Source organism: Bubalus kerabau, chromosome 3 (genome assembly GCF_029407905.1).
Source record: "Bubalus kerabau isolate K-KA32 ecotype Philippines breed swamp buffalo chromosome 3, PCC_UOA_SB_1v2, whole genome shotgun sequence".
Lineage (NCBI taxonomy): Eukaryota > Metazoa > Chordata > Mammalia > Artiodactyla > Bovidae > Bubalus > Bubalus kerabau.
In genome coordinates, this window is record NC_073626.1 from 72,591,854 (window position 1) to 72,607,324 (window position 15,471).

The window sequence follows — 15,471 nt, forward strand, 5'->3', positions numbered from 1 at the left end:
ATTCATTTGCATTGCTACAGGACACAAATCATTTTCATAATGTCAAGTTATTCTTTCTTGCCCCAGTGACTTCCTGAGTGACAGCATTCACCCTCCTTGTTTTGAACTTCAGTTATTGCCCAGTTATTACTGGGTACCCGTCCTCAGCATATGTGTTCAAACCACAAGCCTCATGATGACTTCCCTGTGTTTACTCCTTATCTCCTTTCCAGGTAGACCAGTCACATTCAGATTACAAGGGGCAAGCTTCCTGAGTGCCACAAGTTACCCTCCGTATGACCCTCAATAAAAGCCCTTACCCAGGGGTCCTTGGTCTGCTCTCTTCCTTTTGTGACCTGTAGTGACAAAACTTTGAGCTTTGGGTGGCTTTCTGTGGTTTTTGGGGCATGCTGTGCCCTCCTCTCCAGGACCTGTATGATAAATAATTTAGTTTCACATGCCTTTATGAGTATAGTTTCTGTAGCCATGTTTAGAGTGAGCCTCAAACACCCCACAAAGGGGACTTAGCCCTGCCCCACATTTACAATCCAGTTGATATCAGTTTTTCAGAAATTAACCTCTACCCTTTCAGAATTGTAAAGTATTCTAATCAGTAGTAAAAATTAAGCCAAGTTCAGGTATGACCTAAATCAAATCTGTTATGATTATACAGTGAAAGTAACAAATAGATTCAAGAGATTAGATCTGATAGAGTGCCTGAAGAACTATGGATGGAGATTCGTGACACTGTAGAGGAGGCAAAACCATCCCAAAGAAAGAGAAATGTGAGAAGGCATAGTGATTGTCTGAGGAGGCTTTACAAATAGCTGAGGAAAGAAAAGAAGTGAAAGGTAAGGGAGAAAGAGAAAGATATACCCAACTGAATGCAGAATTGCAGAGAGAGCGAGGAGAGATAAGAAAGCCTTCTTAAGCGAACAATGATTCTTGCCACTTCTCCCTAATCTCTTCTGCTTCTGTTAAATCATTACTCTTTCTGTCCTTTATTGTGCCCATCCTTGCACAATCCTTGTATCATCCTTGGTATTTCCAACCTTCTTAAAGAGATTTCTAGTCTTTCCTATTCTGTTATTTTCCTCTATTTCTTTGCACTGTTCACTTAAGAAGGCTTTCTTCTCTCTCCTTGCTCTCTCTGCAATTCTGCATTCAGTTGGCTATATCTTTCTCTTTCTCCCTTGCCTTTCACTTCTTTTCTTTCCTCAGCTATTTGTAAAGTCTCCTCAGACAACCACTTTGCCTTCTTATATTTCTTTTTCTTTGGGATTGTTTTGGTCACTGCCTCCTGTACAGTGTCACAAACCTCCATTCATAGTTCTTCAAACACTCTGCCTACCAGATCTAATCCCTAGAATCTGTTCATCACCTCCACTATATAATCATAAGGGATTTGATTTAGGTTATATCTGAATGGGCTAGTGATTTTCCCTACTTTCAATTTAAGCCTGAATTTTGTAATAAGGAGCTGATGATCTGAACCACAGTCAGCTCCTGCTCTTGTTTTTGCTGACTTGGAGAAGTATAGAGCTTCTCCATTTTCATCTGCAATGAATACAATTAATCTGATTTAGGTATTGATCATTGGTGATGTCCATGTGTAGCATCATCTCATGTATTGTTGGAAAAAGCTGTTTCTTATGACCACTGTTAGGCTTTGCCCTGCTTCATTTTGTACTCCAAGGCCAAATTTGCCTGTTTCTCCATATATCTCTTGGCTTCCTACTTTTGCATCCCAATCCCCTATGATAAAAAGGACATCTTTCATTTTGGTGTTAGTTCTAGAAAGTGTTGTAGGTCTTCATAAAACCGATCAGCTTCAACTTCTTCGGCATTAGTGGTTGGGGCACATACTTGGATTACTGTGATGTTGAATGGCTTGCCTTGGAAACAAACTAAGATCATACTGGTCATTTTTGAGATTACACCCAAGTTCTTCATTTTGTACTCTTGTTGACTATGAGGGCTACTCTGTTTCTTCTGAGATTCTTGCCCACAGTAGTAGATTTAATAGTTATCTGAATTAAATTCGCCCATTCCCATCCATTTTAGTTCACTGTTTCCTAAGATGTCAATGTTCACTCTTGCCATCTCCTGTTTGATCATGAATGATTTACCTTGATTCATGGACCTAACATTCCAGGTTCCTATGCAATATTGTTCTTTACAGCATTGGACTTTACTTTCACCACAAGATATATCCACAATTGAGTGTTGTTTCCACTTTAGCCCCGCTGCTTCCTTCTTTCTAGAACTATTAGTGATTGCCTTTTACTCTTCCCTGGTAGTTTTTGCTGTGTAATAAATAAGCCCCAAATTATTTATGGTTACAGATCCTGTGCATTTGTAGAGGAAATAGCCAGGATGGTTTCCCTCTTTCTAGGATATGTGGGACCACACTTAGAAAAATTTGGAGATGATGGGTAACTTAATAGCTGGGAACTAGAATCATCTGAAGGCTTGTTTGCTTATATGTCTGGCACCTGGGCTGGAAGGGCTTAAAAACTGGGGCTGCTGACCAGAGCATCTACATGTGACTCCTCTGGATGGTGGCCTCCCTTTTAGCATAGGGTCCTGAGGGTAGTTGGGCTTCTTACACAGTGTCTCAGGACTCCAGGCACAAGTATTCCATTCAGATGACACAGAAGCTGCAGTGCCTTTTATGACAACCTCAGAAGGCACATATAATACCTCTTCTATATATTCTATTTGTTGTAGTGGTCTGAAGCCTGCTTAGATTCAAGGGGAGGTAACATAGACCCTACCACTTGGGAGGAGGGTAGCAGGGTCACATTGTAGAGAAGAATGTGAAACAGGAGAGATTGCTGTGACCATCTTTGGAAAATAACATTTGTCACGACGAGTGATTTTGCAGAGGCTTATTTCACGTTAGAATATGAAATGAAATGCGTCCTATAGTTGTGAAGGGTATTTCCTTTTCGTTGAGCTATTGTCACTGCCCTGCATTTAGCTAGGCACACGCAATTTTCTTTGTGATGGGCTTTTCTTTCATCTTTTTCCTAATGTTACATTTTCTTAGTTTGGGTTCATTACCTCACTGATAAAGCTGTTTTAATATTTAATCTATTCCCATTTCCAAAATCATTTTCTCAAGTGCCCATCAATTCCTTATAAGTGGTTAATTTAAATGGCCTTTGAAGCATGACTGCATCTGGCTAAGGCAAATCTAAATGTCAACCTTGGAAGCATCCAGTGACATTCAGATGACTCCTTTCAGTACAGGGACTCTTTTTCTGTCACGTGGTCTATCTTGTCAAAAGAGAGCCAGAAATCGTGCCTTTCCCAATCCATATTTTTAGTGTTGTTGAAAAAAAAAGCAGCACTCTAGAGGCATACAGACCTGCTTTAATCCCAGTTGCCTCATTTAGTTGTGTGAAGTAGTGCAAGTTTCTCAAAAATTATGGGTTCGTTTCCTCATCTATATACTGAAGGTAAAAATCCCTGTTTTATAGAGTTGTAACAGGGAAATTAAATAATCAAAGAATCTTCTGATGTAGGGCCTAGTTTATAGGAAGGACTTAATAATGGCTAATGATGAGTTTGTAATAGGGAAATTAAGTAATCAAAGAACTTTCTGATGTAGGGCCTGGTTTATAGGAAAGATTCAGTTCAGTTCAGTTCAGTAGCTCAGTCATGTCCAACTCCCTGTGACCACATGAAATGCAGCATGCCAGCCCTCCCTACCCATCACCAACTCCCAGAGTTCACCCAAATTCATGTCCATCGAGTCGGTTTTGCCATCCAGCCATCTCATCCTCTGTCATCCCCTTCTCCTCCTGCCCCCAATCCCTCCCTGCATCAGAGTCTTTTCCAATGAGTCAACTCTTCCCATTAGGTGGCCAAAGTATTGGAGTTTCACCTTTGGCATCAGTCCTTCCAAAGAACACCCAGGACTGATCTCCTTTAGAATGGACTGGTTGGATCTCCTTGCAGTCCAAGGGACTCTCAAGAGTCTTCTCCACCACCACTGTTCAAAAGCATCAATTCTTTGGTGCTCAGCTTTCTTCACAGTCCAACTCTCACATCCATACATGACCACTGGAAAAACCATAGCCTTGACGAGATGGACCTTTGTTGGCAAAGTAATGTCTGTGCTTTTGAATATGCTATCTAGTTTGGTCATAACTTTCCTTCCAAGGAGTAAGTGTCTTTTAATTTCATGGCTGCAGTCACCATCTGCGGTGATTTTGGAGCCCAAAAAGATAAAGTCTGACACTGTTTTTACTGTTTCCCCATCTATCAGCCATGAAGTGATGGGACCAGATGCCATGATCTTCGTTTTCTGAATGTTGAGCTTTAAGCCAACTTTTTCACTCTCTTCTTTCACCTTCATCAAGAGGCTTTTTAGTTCCTCTTCACTTTCTGCCATAAGGGTGGTGTCATCTGCATATCTGAGGTTATTGATATTTCTCCCAACAATCTTGATTCCAGCTACTGCTTCTTCCAGACCAGCATTTCTCATGATGTACTCTGCATACAAGTTAAATAAGCAGGGTGACAATATACAGCCTTGACGTACTCCTTTTCCTATTTGGAACCAGTCTGTTGTTCCATGTCCAGTTCTAACTGTTGCTTCCTGACCTGCATATAGGTTTCTCAAGAGGTAGGTCAGGTGGTCTGATATTCCCATCTCTTTCTGAGTTTTCCACAGTTTATTGTGATCCACACAGTCAAAGGCTTGGCATAGTCAATAAAGCAGAAATAGATCTTTCTTTGGAACTCTCTTGCTTTTTCCATGATCCAGAGGATGTTGGTAATTTGATCTCTGATTCCTCTGCCTTTTCTAAAACCAGCTTGAACATCTGGAAGTTCACAGTTCACGTATTGCTGGAGCCTGGCTTGGAGAATTTTCAGCCTTACTTTACTAGTGTGTGAGTAGCCATAATAGTCAACAAAAGAGTCTGAAATGCAGTACTTGGATGCAGTCTCAAAAATGACTGCATGATCTCTGTTCATTTCCAAGGCAAACCATTCAATATCACAGTAATCCAAGTCTATGCCCCAACCAGTAATGTTGAAGAAGCTGAAGTTGAATGGCTCTATGAAGACCTACAAGACCTTTTAGAAAGAAAGAAAGTGAAGTCGCTCAGTTGTGTCTGACTCTTTGAGACCCCATGGACTGTAGCCTATCAGGCTCCTCCGTCCATGGGATTTTCCAGGCAAGAGTGCTGGAGTGGATTGCCAATCCTTCTCCAGGGGATCTTCCCGACCCAGGAATCGAACCCGGGTCTCCCACATTGCAGGCAGACGCTTTACTGTCTGAGCCACCAGGGAAGCCCGACCTTTTAGAACTAACACCAAAAAAGATGTCCTTTTCATTATAGGGGACTGGAATTCAAAAATAGGAAGTCAAGAAACACCTGGGGTAACAGGCAAATTTGGCCTTGGAGTACAGAATGAAGCAGGACAAAAGCTAATAGAGTTTTGCCAAGAGAACACACTGGTCATAGCAAACACCCTCTTCCAACAACACAAGAGAAGACTCTACACATGGACATCACCAGATGGTCAACATCGAAATCAGATTGATTATATTCTTTGGAGCCAAAGATGGAGAAGCTCTATACAATCAGCAAAAACAAGACCAGGAGCTGACTGTGGCTCAGATCATGAACCCCTTATTGCCAAATTCAGACTTAAATTGAAGAAAGTAGGGAAAACCACTAGACCATTTAGGTATGACCTAAATCAAATTCCTTATGATTATACAGTGGAAGTGAGAAATAGATTTAAGGGACTAGATCTGATAGACAGAGTGCCTGACGAACTATGTACGGAGGTTCGTGACATTGTACAGGAGACAGGGATCAGGACCATCCCCATGGAAAAGAAATGCAAAAAACCAAAATGGCTGTCTGGGGAGGCCTTACAAATAGCTGTGAAAAGAAGAGAAGCGAAAAGCAAAGGAGAAAAGGAAAGATATAAGCATCTGAATGCAGAGTTCCAAAGAATAGCAAGAAGAGGTAAGAAAGCCTTCCTCAGCAATCAATGCAAAGAAATAGAGGAAAACAACAGAATGGGAAAGACTAGAGATCTTTTCAGGAGAATTGGAGATACCAAGGGAACATTTCATGCAAAGATGGGCTCAATAAAGGACAGAAATGGTATGGACCTAACAGAAGCAGAAGATATTAAGAAGAGGTGGCAAGAATACACAGAAGAACTGTACAAAAAAGATCTTCACAACCCAGATAATCATGATAGTGTGATCACTCACTTAGAACCAGACATCCTGGAATGTGAAGTCAAGTGGGCCTTAGAAAGCATCACTATGAACAAAGCTAGTGGGGGTGATGGAATTCTAGTTGAGCTATTTCAAACCCTGAAAGATGATGCTGTGAAAGTGCTGCACTCAATATGCCAGCAAATTTGGAAAACTCAGCAGTGGCTGCAGGACTGGAAAAGGTCAGTTTTCATTCCAATCCCAAAGAAAGGCAATGCCAAAGAATGCTCAAACTACCACACAATTTCACTCATCTCACACGCTAGTAAAGTAATAGGAAAGATTCAGTATTAGCTAATGATAAGAAACACTGCCTCTGCATTTTCTGTGCTCATAAATTTTGTCATTGTAATAGGTCTTAATCAGGCTCTTGCACCAATCATGCTGGTTTCACTAGACAGAGGAGGGAGGAAGTATCCACACTAGGCATGATCTTTGAAGAAAGTGTCTTTTTTAAAGTTACCTTTTGCAGGTGGCAAAATAAAACTCACCTGAGAACAACCAGGGAAGGCAACTTTAGGAGCCTGGAGTTGATGGAGGGCAACCTTTTGAAACATATTTTGTCCAGGTCCTCCATGGATGGTGAACTGGGTTGCTAAAAGGGCAGGGAAAAAATTATTTCAAACAAGATGTCCCTTTGCCTGACCACCACAGGATTTTTACACCTTATTGTAATTATATTAGTATATGCACATTTAGAAATATATTTAGACTTTAGCAATATGTGCCATGTAAGAAATAAGTTACAAAATGTAGGATAGAATTTTCTCTTGTCCCTCAGGATTTCTCCACTGAAAATCTGTCTTTAATCTCCAATTATTGTAATAGTCATTATAGAGATGAAAAATGTTTATTGGATTATTTTAAACTGTGAGAAAGCTTTAATTGACTGAGATGTATTGTCTTTCTGTGCGGCAGGTGGTGAAGTTTACCAAGTCCTTTGAATTGATGTCCCCAAAGTGCAGTGCTGACACTGAGAACAGGTAGGCTCGTGAGTTTCAGTTTGGTCTTTAATCCTCACCCTCGATCCTTGGCGTTGACAGCATTGCATAATTTCTGAGGACAGGAGTTGTTCTTTCTTCAGATCAGCAGGTGAAGCCAAATATCACCACTTTTCTGTATTTCAGAGTTTAAATAAAAACTACACATAAAAATCGGAGAAGGTGATGGCAACCCACTCCAGTACTCTTGCCTGGAAAATCCCATGGATAGAGGAGCCTGATAGGCTGCAATCCATGGGGTCACTAAGAGTCAGACGTGACTGAGCGACTTCACTTTCACTTTTCACTTTCATGCATTGGAGAAGGAAATGGCAACCCACTCCAGTGTTCTTGCCTGGAGAATCCCAGGGATGGTGGAGCCTGGTGGGCTGCTGTCTGTGGGGTCTCATAGAGTCGGACACGACTGAAGCAACTTAGCAGCAGCAGCAGCAGCACACATAAAAATAGATGGGGAAACAGTAGCTGATTTTGTTTTTCTGAGCTCCAAAATCACTGCAGATGGTGATTGCAGCCATGAAATTAAAAGACACTTACTCCTTGGAAGGAAAGTTATGACCAACCTAGATAGCATATTGAAAAGCATAGACATTACTTTGCCAACAAAGGTCCATCTAGTCAAGGCTATGTTTTTTCCTGTGGTCATGTATGGATGTGAGAGTTGGACTGTGAAGAAAGCTGAGCGCCGAAGAATTGATGCTTTTGAACTGTGGTGTTGGAGAAGACTCTTGAGAGTCCCTTAGACTACAAGGAGATCCATCCAGTCCATTCTGAAGGAGATCAGCCCTGGAATTTCTTTGAAAGGAATGTTGCTAAAGCTGAAACTCCAGTACTTTGGCCACCTCATGCAAAGAGTTGACTCATTGGAAAAGACTCTGATGCTGGGAGGGATTGGGGGCAGGAGGAGAAGGGGATGACAGAGGATGAGATGGCTGGATGGCATCACTGACTCGATGAACGTGAGTCTCAGTGAACTCCAGGAGTTGGTGATGGACAGGGAGGCCTATCATGCTGCGATTCATGGCGTCGCAAAGAGTCGGACACGACTGAGCGACTGAACTGAACTGAACTGAACTGATACATTTGTAAAACTGCTAATGAATAAAGTAGATTTTAGATATTCCCTAACTACATAGATAACTTTTTTTTCTGCCTTATTTAGATCCTTTGTTTATCTTTCTCCCTTTTTTTTTGCTTGTGTTTGACCATTAACCCCCCGGGAAAAGAGTAAGAGCTTCCAGTAGTTCATGTTTTGTCTCCGTTGGTATCTTTGAGGCTCTAGCAGGGTAAAAGTAAGGGTTGGGGACAATCAGTGAGCTTTCTGTTAGCTTTGCATTACCCTCAATAATAGTTTAGCTGCTACAAAAAATATTGATTCTTTTTATTTTGGTCAGCTCTAGAAGAAGTGCTAAAAAGAAAAAAAAAAAGTGAAATTGACCAAAATGCAAAAATATGCAGAAAGACAAATAAAGCATGATAATGATGACAACACCAGTGATGATAATATCAGCTAGATAAGCTATTTCCATTCATTCAGGGCCGAGTGTGCCACGTACTATTCTAAATACTTTATAAACATTGAATCCTGCCAAACAACTCGATGAAGCAGGCATCATTCCTCATGCATGACAGAGAAAACCAAGGTTCGGTGCATTTATATGACTTGTTCAAGGTCATGCAGCCAGTGAATGGTAGTTATACCTCAGAGCAAGATCATCTAAGACCCTCTCAACCTCTGAATTTTGATCCCACTGCCACACATGGTCTATATAGAGTGAATGTCTGCTGGATTAATGTTGCCCAAATCTGGCTGGCTCAATCAGAATCAAACCTGGAGAACTGAATAAAGACTAAAATTTCAGGACCCACATGAACAATTTTGATTCCATATGCTGAAAGTGAATCCCTAAAGATCCATCTACATATTCAAAAGGTTCCCTAGGTAATACCTGTTTCAAGATGTAATTATTATGGGTAATTTTATTTTATATATCTATTATTGCCTTTAATTCAGAAAATAGAAATCAGTACATTAAAATGGGCACTTCAGCTGCTTCACTTTTATCAAATGTATAAAATTTAATTAAAGAGTCCATTTATAATTCCATTTATATTCTTTTTTCCTATTTTTGGCCACATCTCAAGGCATGCAGGATCTTAGTTTCCTGACCCACAAGGGTTCAAACCCATGCCCCGTTGGTGGAAGCATGGTGTCTTAACTACTGGACTGCCAGAGAAATGTCTATAGAGCATTCTTGAAAAAGCAGAATTATAGGAGCAGAAAGCAGATCAGGACTTGCCAGGGTATGGAGGTGGAGAGAAGGGTTTACTACGAGGGGGTACAGGGAAATTTGGGGTTGTGAAGGAACCATTCTGTCTTACTTGTGGTGGCAGTTGTATAGTTGCATTTGTGAAAACTCGCAGTACTATGCACTTAAAAAGCATAAATTTTACTGTTTATAAATTATACCTTAAAATGGGAAGCAAAAGACCTTCTGGAAGAGGTTTTTGTTTTCAGGACAATATATGTTCACATCCATGTTTAAGGTCAGCTAATCTATACCTAAAAAAGATTTAGACATAAGGTTACTCGTGGTGTATTCATTTCCCTAAAAATTTCATGCAAAGTAGCATGAAACATTGGGTTGGCCAAAATGTTTGGGGTTTTCTGTAACATTTTACAGAAATGTAAATGTTCTACTCATACTTACTCCTTTGGCTAAGTACCAATTCATACAGGCTCTCTCTCTCATATGTGAAGGGGAAAGATATCCTTTGAAATTCGAATACTTTAATATTGTTCTTTTAAAAAAATACTAAATATGCCCTCATGGTCACTACAGAGTTAAGTATTTCATTATTTTTACGGCTGAGAGTACTTCTGTGTCAAAATGAAATGACCCAAGGCCTAGACTGCCCTCGGCAAAATTCTGATAATAAAAAAAGAAAGAAAGAAAGGTCAGATTTTCTTTTAAAGAGACATTTGAAAAGTGCCTTTGAACTTTGGCATTATGAGATAGTATTCTCCATCATTCTATTTGTGGCCTTTATGTAGAATATCCATTTATCTCAGAAGACCTTTCCTGCATTGTCCAGTAATTGTCCTCTGGTGGATGTGGGATCCTTTGGTCATTTATTGAAAGTTAAAGGAATAAAGACAAGTGGCTCTAGCATTTACTTTGCCAGTGGCCATGGAAGAGCCATTGAAACAGGCTGTGAGTCCACAAATCACAGCTTGCTCTCAACGTGTTGTAAATCTTTTCTTTAACCTTTCATCACTTAACATCTTCACTATACATGACGTTCATTAGATACCTTAGTCCTCTGGACATCGTTCAGAGTTAGGATAGGATAGCTCTTGAAGGTAATGTCTAGGGTTTCATCCAACAATGTTTCAGGACACTATTTTAATTCTGATAAATTAATTTAAATTAATTTAATTCTCCGATTTAAAGCTTGCTGATTTTTATAGACAGTCCTTGAAGACTTTTTAAAAAACCAGTTCTGTTGCTGACTCACCATTTCTGCCTACTGTCTTATGTGGGTAACTCTTTTGTTTTGACCAGTCTCCTCTTGGTCTCCATGTAATTAATACCAAGCAGTTTGAGAGCTGGAAATGATTGATCCATCTCTCTCCATGTGTTTCTCTTTGGGGACATTCTTGATGACTCTTCTAGTGAAAAGATTCTCACTGTGTCATGATGGGCTTTTTCCACTGATAGGGAGTTCTAATTGTTAGAAAGCCCTTTTATGTTGAATCAGATTTCTGTGACTTCAACCTATTTGTCCTTTGGAGATAGTTATCCCTTTGTTAATTTCATCATTTCATTCAACAGCTATATGGTGAGTACCTATTCTCCAATAGGTAATGGGACTACAGAGAATTTATTTTAAAATCAGCAGTCTCTGCCCTCAATGGATCTCAAAGCCAATGAAGGGGGTAGGAGTAGGTTAAGAATGTAATATAACCATAACCAGATTTCACCAGCCCTCCAGACCATGGCTATAAGTAAAGTCACAGTAACAGTGATAATTTATACTTGACTGCTTGGTCATTTCTCCCTTGTAACATAAGAACCCAAGCCCTTTGCAAAAGCCACTCTTGAAGTAGCTCTGGGAATCCCCAAGGTTTTTTAAAATTTTCGTTGCTCACTCTTCATTTCTTCAAGTGTCCCTAAGTCCTTTTCTTCTAAAGATGGCAGAGTGGAACCTGTTGGCATGGACTTCCTGGCCCACTCCAGATTCCCATGGACCCCTCACCAGTGCCATACCACAGCTCCCCAGCATTGTCTCACATGCACTGGTGGCCTTTCCAGATCCAGACAAGGCTGGGTAATCAGGGCACGAGTGGGAAGAAGGGTCACTTTCCCTACCATGTGTTATAGTTTTCTGTCTGGCCCTCAATCAGTCCTGTGTGTACTATATATATATATATATATATATATATATATATATATTTTTTTTTTTTTTTAACCAATCTTTTAGTTCTTAAAGCTTTTATCTGCAGCCCTTCTTTCTCTATAGGACTTGGACCAAATCCATGGGATCAGGCTTAGGACCGAGTCCCCAAACTAAGGGCCAGCCACTAAGTTGTTCTTTTGATTTCTCCACCTTTCTTCCATCTCTGCCACCAGGCTCAGAGGCTTAAGACCTCCTCGTCCCAGGAAGGCCTTTTCCTTCCATGCACGTCAATTTGTACAGATAAATGCCCCCTCATGTAGAGATATGTCCCAGATTAAGCTCATATGTCCTGCTATCAAGTAAATCCTGATGGCAAAGCAATTCAATATTTTCTGCAAAAATTATGTATATGTATAACTGGGGCTTGCCTGGTAGCTCAGACAGTAAAGAATCTTCCTGCAATGCTGGAGACCTGGCTTCAGTCCCTGGGTTGGGAAGATCTCTTGGAGAAGGGAATGGCTACCCACTCCAGTATTCCTGCCTGAGAAATCCTATGAGCTCATGGGTGACAGATGAGTGTAGATGAGTGTTATCCGAGTGAGTGACAGATGAGCCTGGCAGACTCCATGGGATCCATGGGATCACAAAGAGTCAGACACAACTGAATGACTAACACTTTGACTTTTTTTATATGTATAACTGATTCACTTTGTTGTACAGCAGAAACTAACACTACATTCTAAAGTAACTATACTCTAATAAAAATTAATTTAACAAGTAACAAAATGAGTTTCCCTGTTAAAGAAAAGGTTTGTACTAGGTGACACTTTAATGTAGAGGAAGGGACACCCAACTCACCTGGGGAAAACTGGAAGGTGATCCTTAAGGAGAGCTTTCAGACACGGTGGAACTTCACTTAGGTCCTATAAGATGATGGGAAGTTAGTGACACGGCAACCTCCCAGGGAAAGGAAACATTGTAGACAGAAGCAGAGAAGTGGGAGAGAAAACATGGCAGTGTTTCAGGATCTTTAATTAGGTGGTAGAGAAAATATGGCGTTTCAGGATCTTTAATGCTGTGATCTGTCGTCACGAGCATCATTGTAATTGATGGTGATGGCCCTTTGCTCCTCCTGAGGGTATCCAGCTCCCCAGAATGCCATCTGATGGGGATTTGGGAACTACCGGTCCTTCTCAGCTGCTCAGACCCTCTTAATTGTCCTGGAGCCTGACTACATGCCTGCTTACTCATGGGAGAGAGAGTAAGCAGGTAGTGAGTGACATATTAAGATTTGTCTTGAAAAATCATCTGGGCAGTAGTATGGAAGGACCAGAGAATGGCAAGCTAAAGCCACCAAGGATTAAATCTAGTGCCTTACCCACTTGGCAGTGGTTCAGTCCTGAAAGACTGCACAGATCCACTGTACTTACCTTTTCCAGGTCAGCAACTGCTATTTTTAGACTATTTTCATATTTCATGGTCCCAGACTCTTCACCACTTTTTTGATTTTCCTATGGATATGCCCCAGCTTGCTTGAGTCCTTCTTATTCTAGTATTTCTTAAGAATGGAGCACGGTTTTCTGGTTTTTTCAGAATCATAACAAATTAGAAAGGACATGTGCCTCTCTTTTACAGAATATAATATTGTTGATGCATTTATTATTCCAACCTTCTGTGTTTATGAATACTAACTTTCAATACTGACTTTACCAAAAAAATTAAGATCTTTTCTGATCTATTTGACCCTCCCCCACCTCAGATCTCACTTTAGGACCTCTCCTGTGAAGCCTGACTTAATAATATTTAGTGAATCGGCCTGAATAAACTTTCTTGAATCTCTTATTCAAGCTTTAATGAACCTCTTTCTGCCCTCAATGGAAATAGGTAGTCTGAATTATCATATGTACCTGAAAGTAGGAATGAACATTCATGAACATCTTAAGAATTAGAAATTTTTATTTAGTATAAAATATATTTGGCCAGATTTTACTGATTTATCACCTAAGTATAAATATGGACACTTTGGAAATTGCACTTCCTCAGCACTGCTACTTGAAGAATTTTTTTTTTTTTTAATTAAATGTCTATAATTTCTAGAAGGTAACAACTGACTAAAAGGATATTTTCACTTAATCATTTAATAGAATATAGTGGAAATAATTATTATTTAAAGCCCAGGTTCTGTAACCACTTCAGCATTTGGAGAGTAAGGCAGTTGAAGGGAAAATAATTTACTTCAATGGGAAGCAATCTTTTTTAAAGAAAATTTAATCTTCTTACTATATTTTTCATTTAGTACAACTGGAAGGGGAAGAGGAAAGTAAAACTAGCAATCTCAGAGCAGTTAAAAGGCAAGGCTTTCTGTTTAATGAGCCTGTCAGCATGCAGGTCAGCCTGGAGGGTGGAGAGCTAAAGCATTCTTTGAAAAGACAAAGGTGTATGTACGGTAGGCAGAGTAATGCCCCCCCTCAAAGATATCCAGATCTGAATATGTGGAATCTGTGAATATTACTTGGCAAAAGGGACTTTGCAGATATGACTAAGAATCTTGAGATGGGGGGATTTCCTGAATTATCTGGATGGGTCCAGTGTAATCAAAGTGCAGCATTTCAGCATGAGGCCATGATAACATCAGATGGATAACACTTGCCACCATGTTTAACTTTAAATAACAAAGTCAAACTAAAGGTGGTAGACAGAATTTGGGCCCCCATGACCTTCACCCGCTCTTGTCATATTCATGAATATGTTACATTACATAGCCAAAGAGACTTTGCAGATGTAACTAAGGTGGTTAATCAGTTGATGTTAAACTAGGGAGATTATTCAGGGATTAGCTAGGTGGATACAATGTAATCACAAACACTTAAATACAGAGCTTTCTCCCAGTTGAGGATTAAAAAGGAAGTTGCTGCTGCTGCTAAGTTGCTTCAGTTGTGTCCGACTCTGTGCGACCCCATAGACGGCAGCCCACCAGGCTCCCCCATCCCTGGGATTCTCCAGGCAAGAACACTGGAGTGTGTTGCCATATCCTTCTGCAATGCATGAAAGTGAAAAATGAAAGTGAAGTCGCTCAGTTGTGTCCGACTCTTAGTGACCCGGAAATCAGAGAAATTTGAAGTATGAGCAGAATTCAACACATATTGCTGGCTTAAATATACACAGGACCACATGTCAAGGAGATCAAGACCTCCATGCTACAGCTACAGCAAATTGAACTCTTCCAGCAACCTGAATGAGCTTGATTCTTCCCCAGAACCTCCCGAAGGGAATGAAGTTCTGTCAGCACCGTAATTTTGGTCTTGTGAGATCCTAAGCAGTTAATCCAGCTGACAAACACCATAATAAATTTCAGATCTCCAAGAATTATGTGATAATAAAAGAGTGTTGTTTTAAGCTGCTAATTTTGTAATAGTCTGTTATGCAGAAATAAGAAATGAATGCAGTATTAGTGTATGAGTTTGAACCCCATATCATAAAAGAATAAGATTGAACTCGATGTTGCTGTGTGTGTGTGCACGTCTTTTCTGCCCTGTGGAACACATGACCAGCAGCCCTACATGAACTTCCAAGTTATGTTAGGTCTTGACACAGCTTTCAAACATGTGTCTGCACAGTCTAATAAAAGAATTGCTGGTGGCATGGCTGGACAACAGCAAACCCTAACAATTTCTGTCAACACACCAAGTAAAGGATACTTGAGGAAGGAGTTATCTAAAAACCTGCCAATGATTCCTCTTACTAAGTTCAGTAGAATGGCAGCATTGAAACTTGCAGGAGGGATTGGCAGCTCAGAAGAGAGTCCTAAAGGTGATAGTGGAGCACTCTTCTAAAAAA

The 15,471-nt window shown here is 40.3% G+C and overlaps 1 protein-coding gene across 1 annotated transcript in view; it reads left to right on the plus strand.

Annotated features, from left to right (window-relative positions):
* Positions 1 to 15,471, plus strand: part of PDE11A (phosphodiesterase 11A) — a 419,647-nt gene that overhangs the window by 185,162 nt on the left and 219,014 nt on the right. The window contains exon 5 of the mRNA XM_055572117.1: positions 7,154 to 7,218. Coding sequence (XP_055428092.1) covers positions 7,154 to 7,218 — 65 coding nt within the window. The remainder of the gene's footprint in view (positions 1 to 7,153; positions 7,219 to 15,471) is intronic.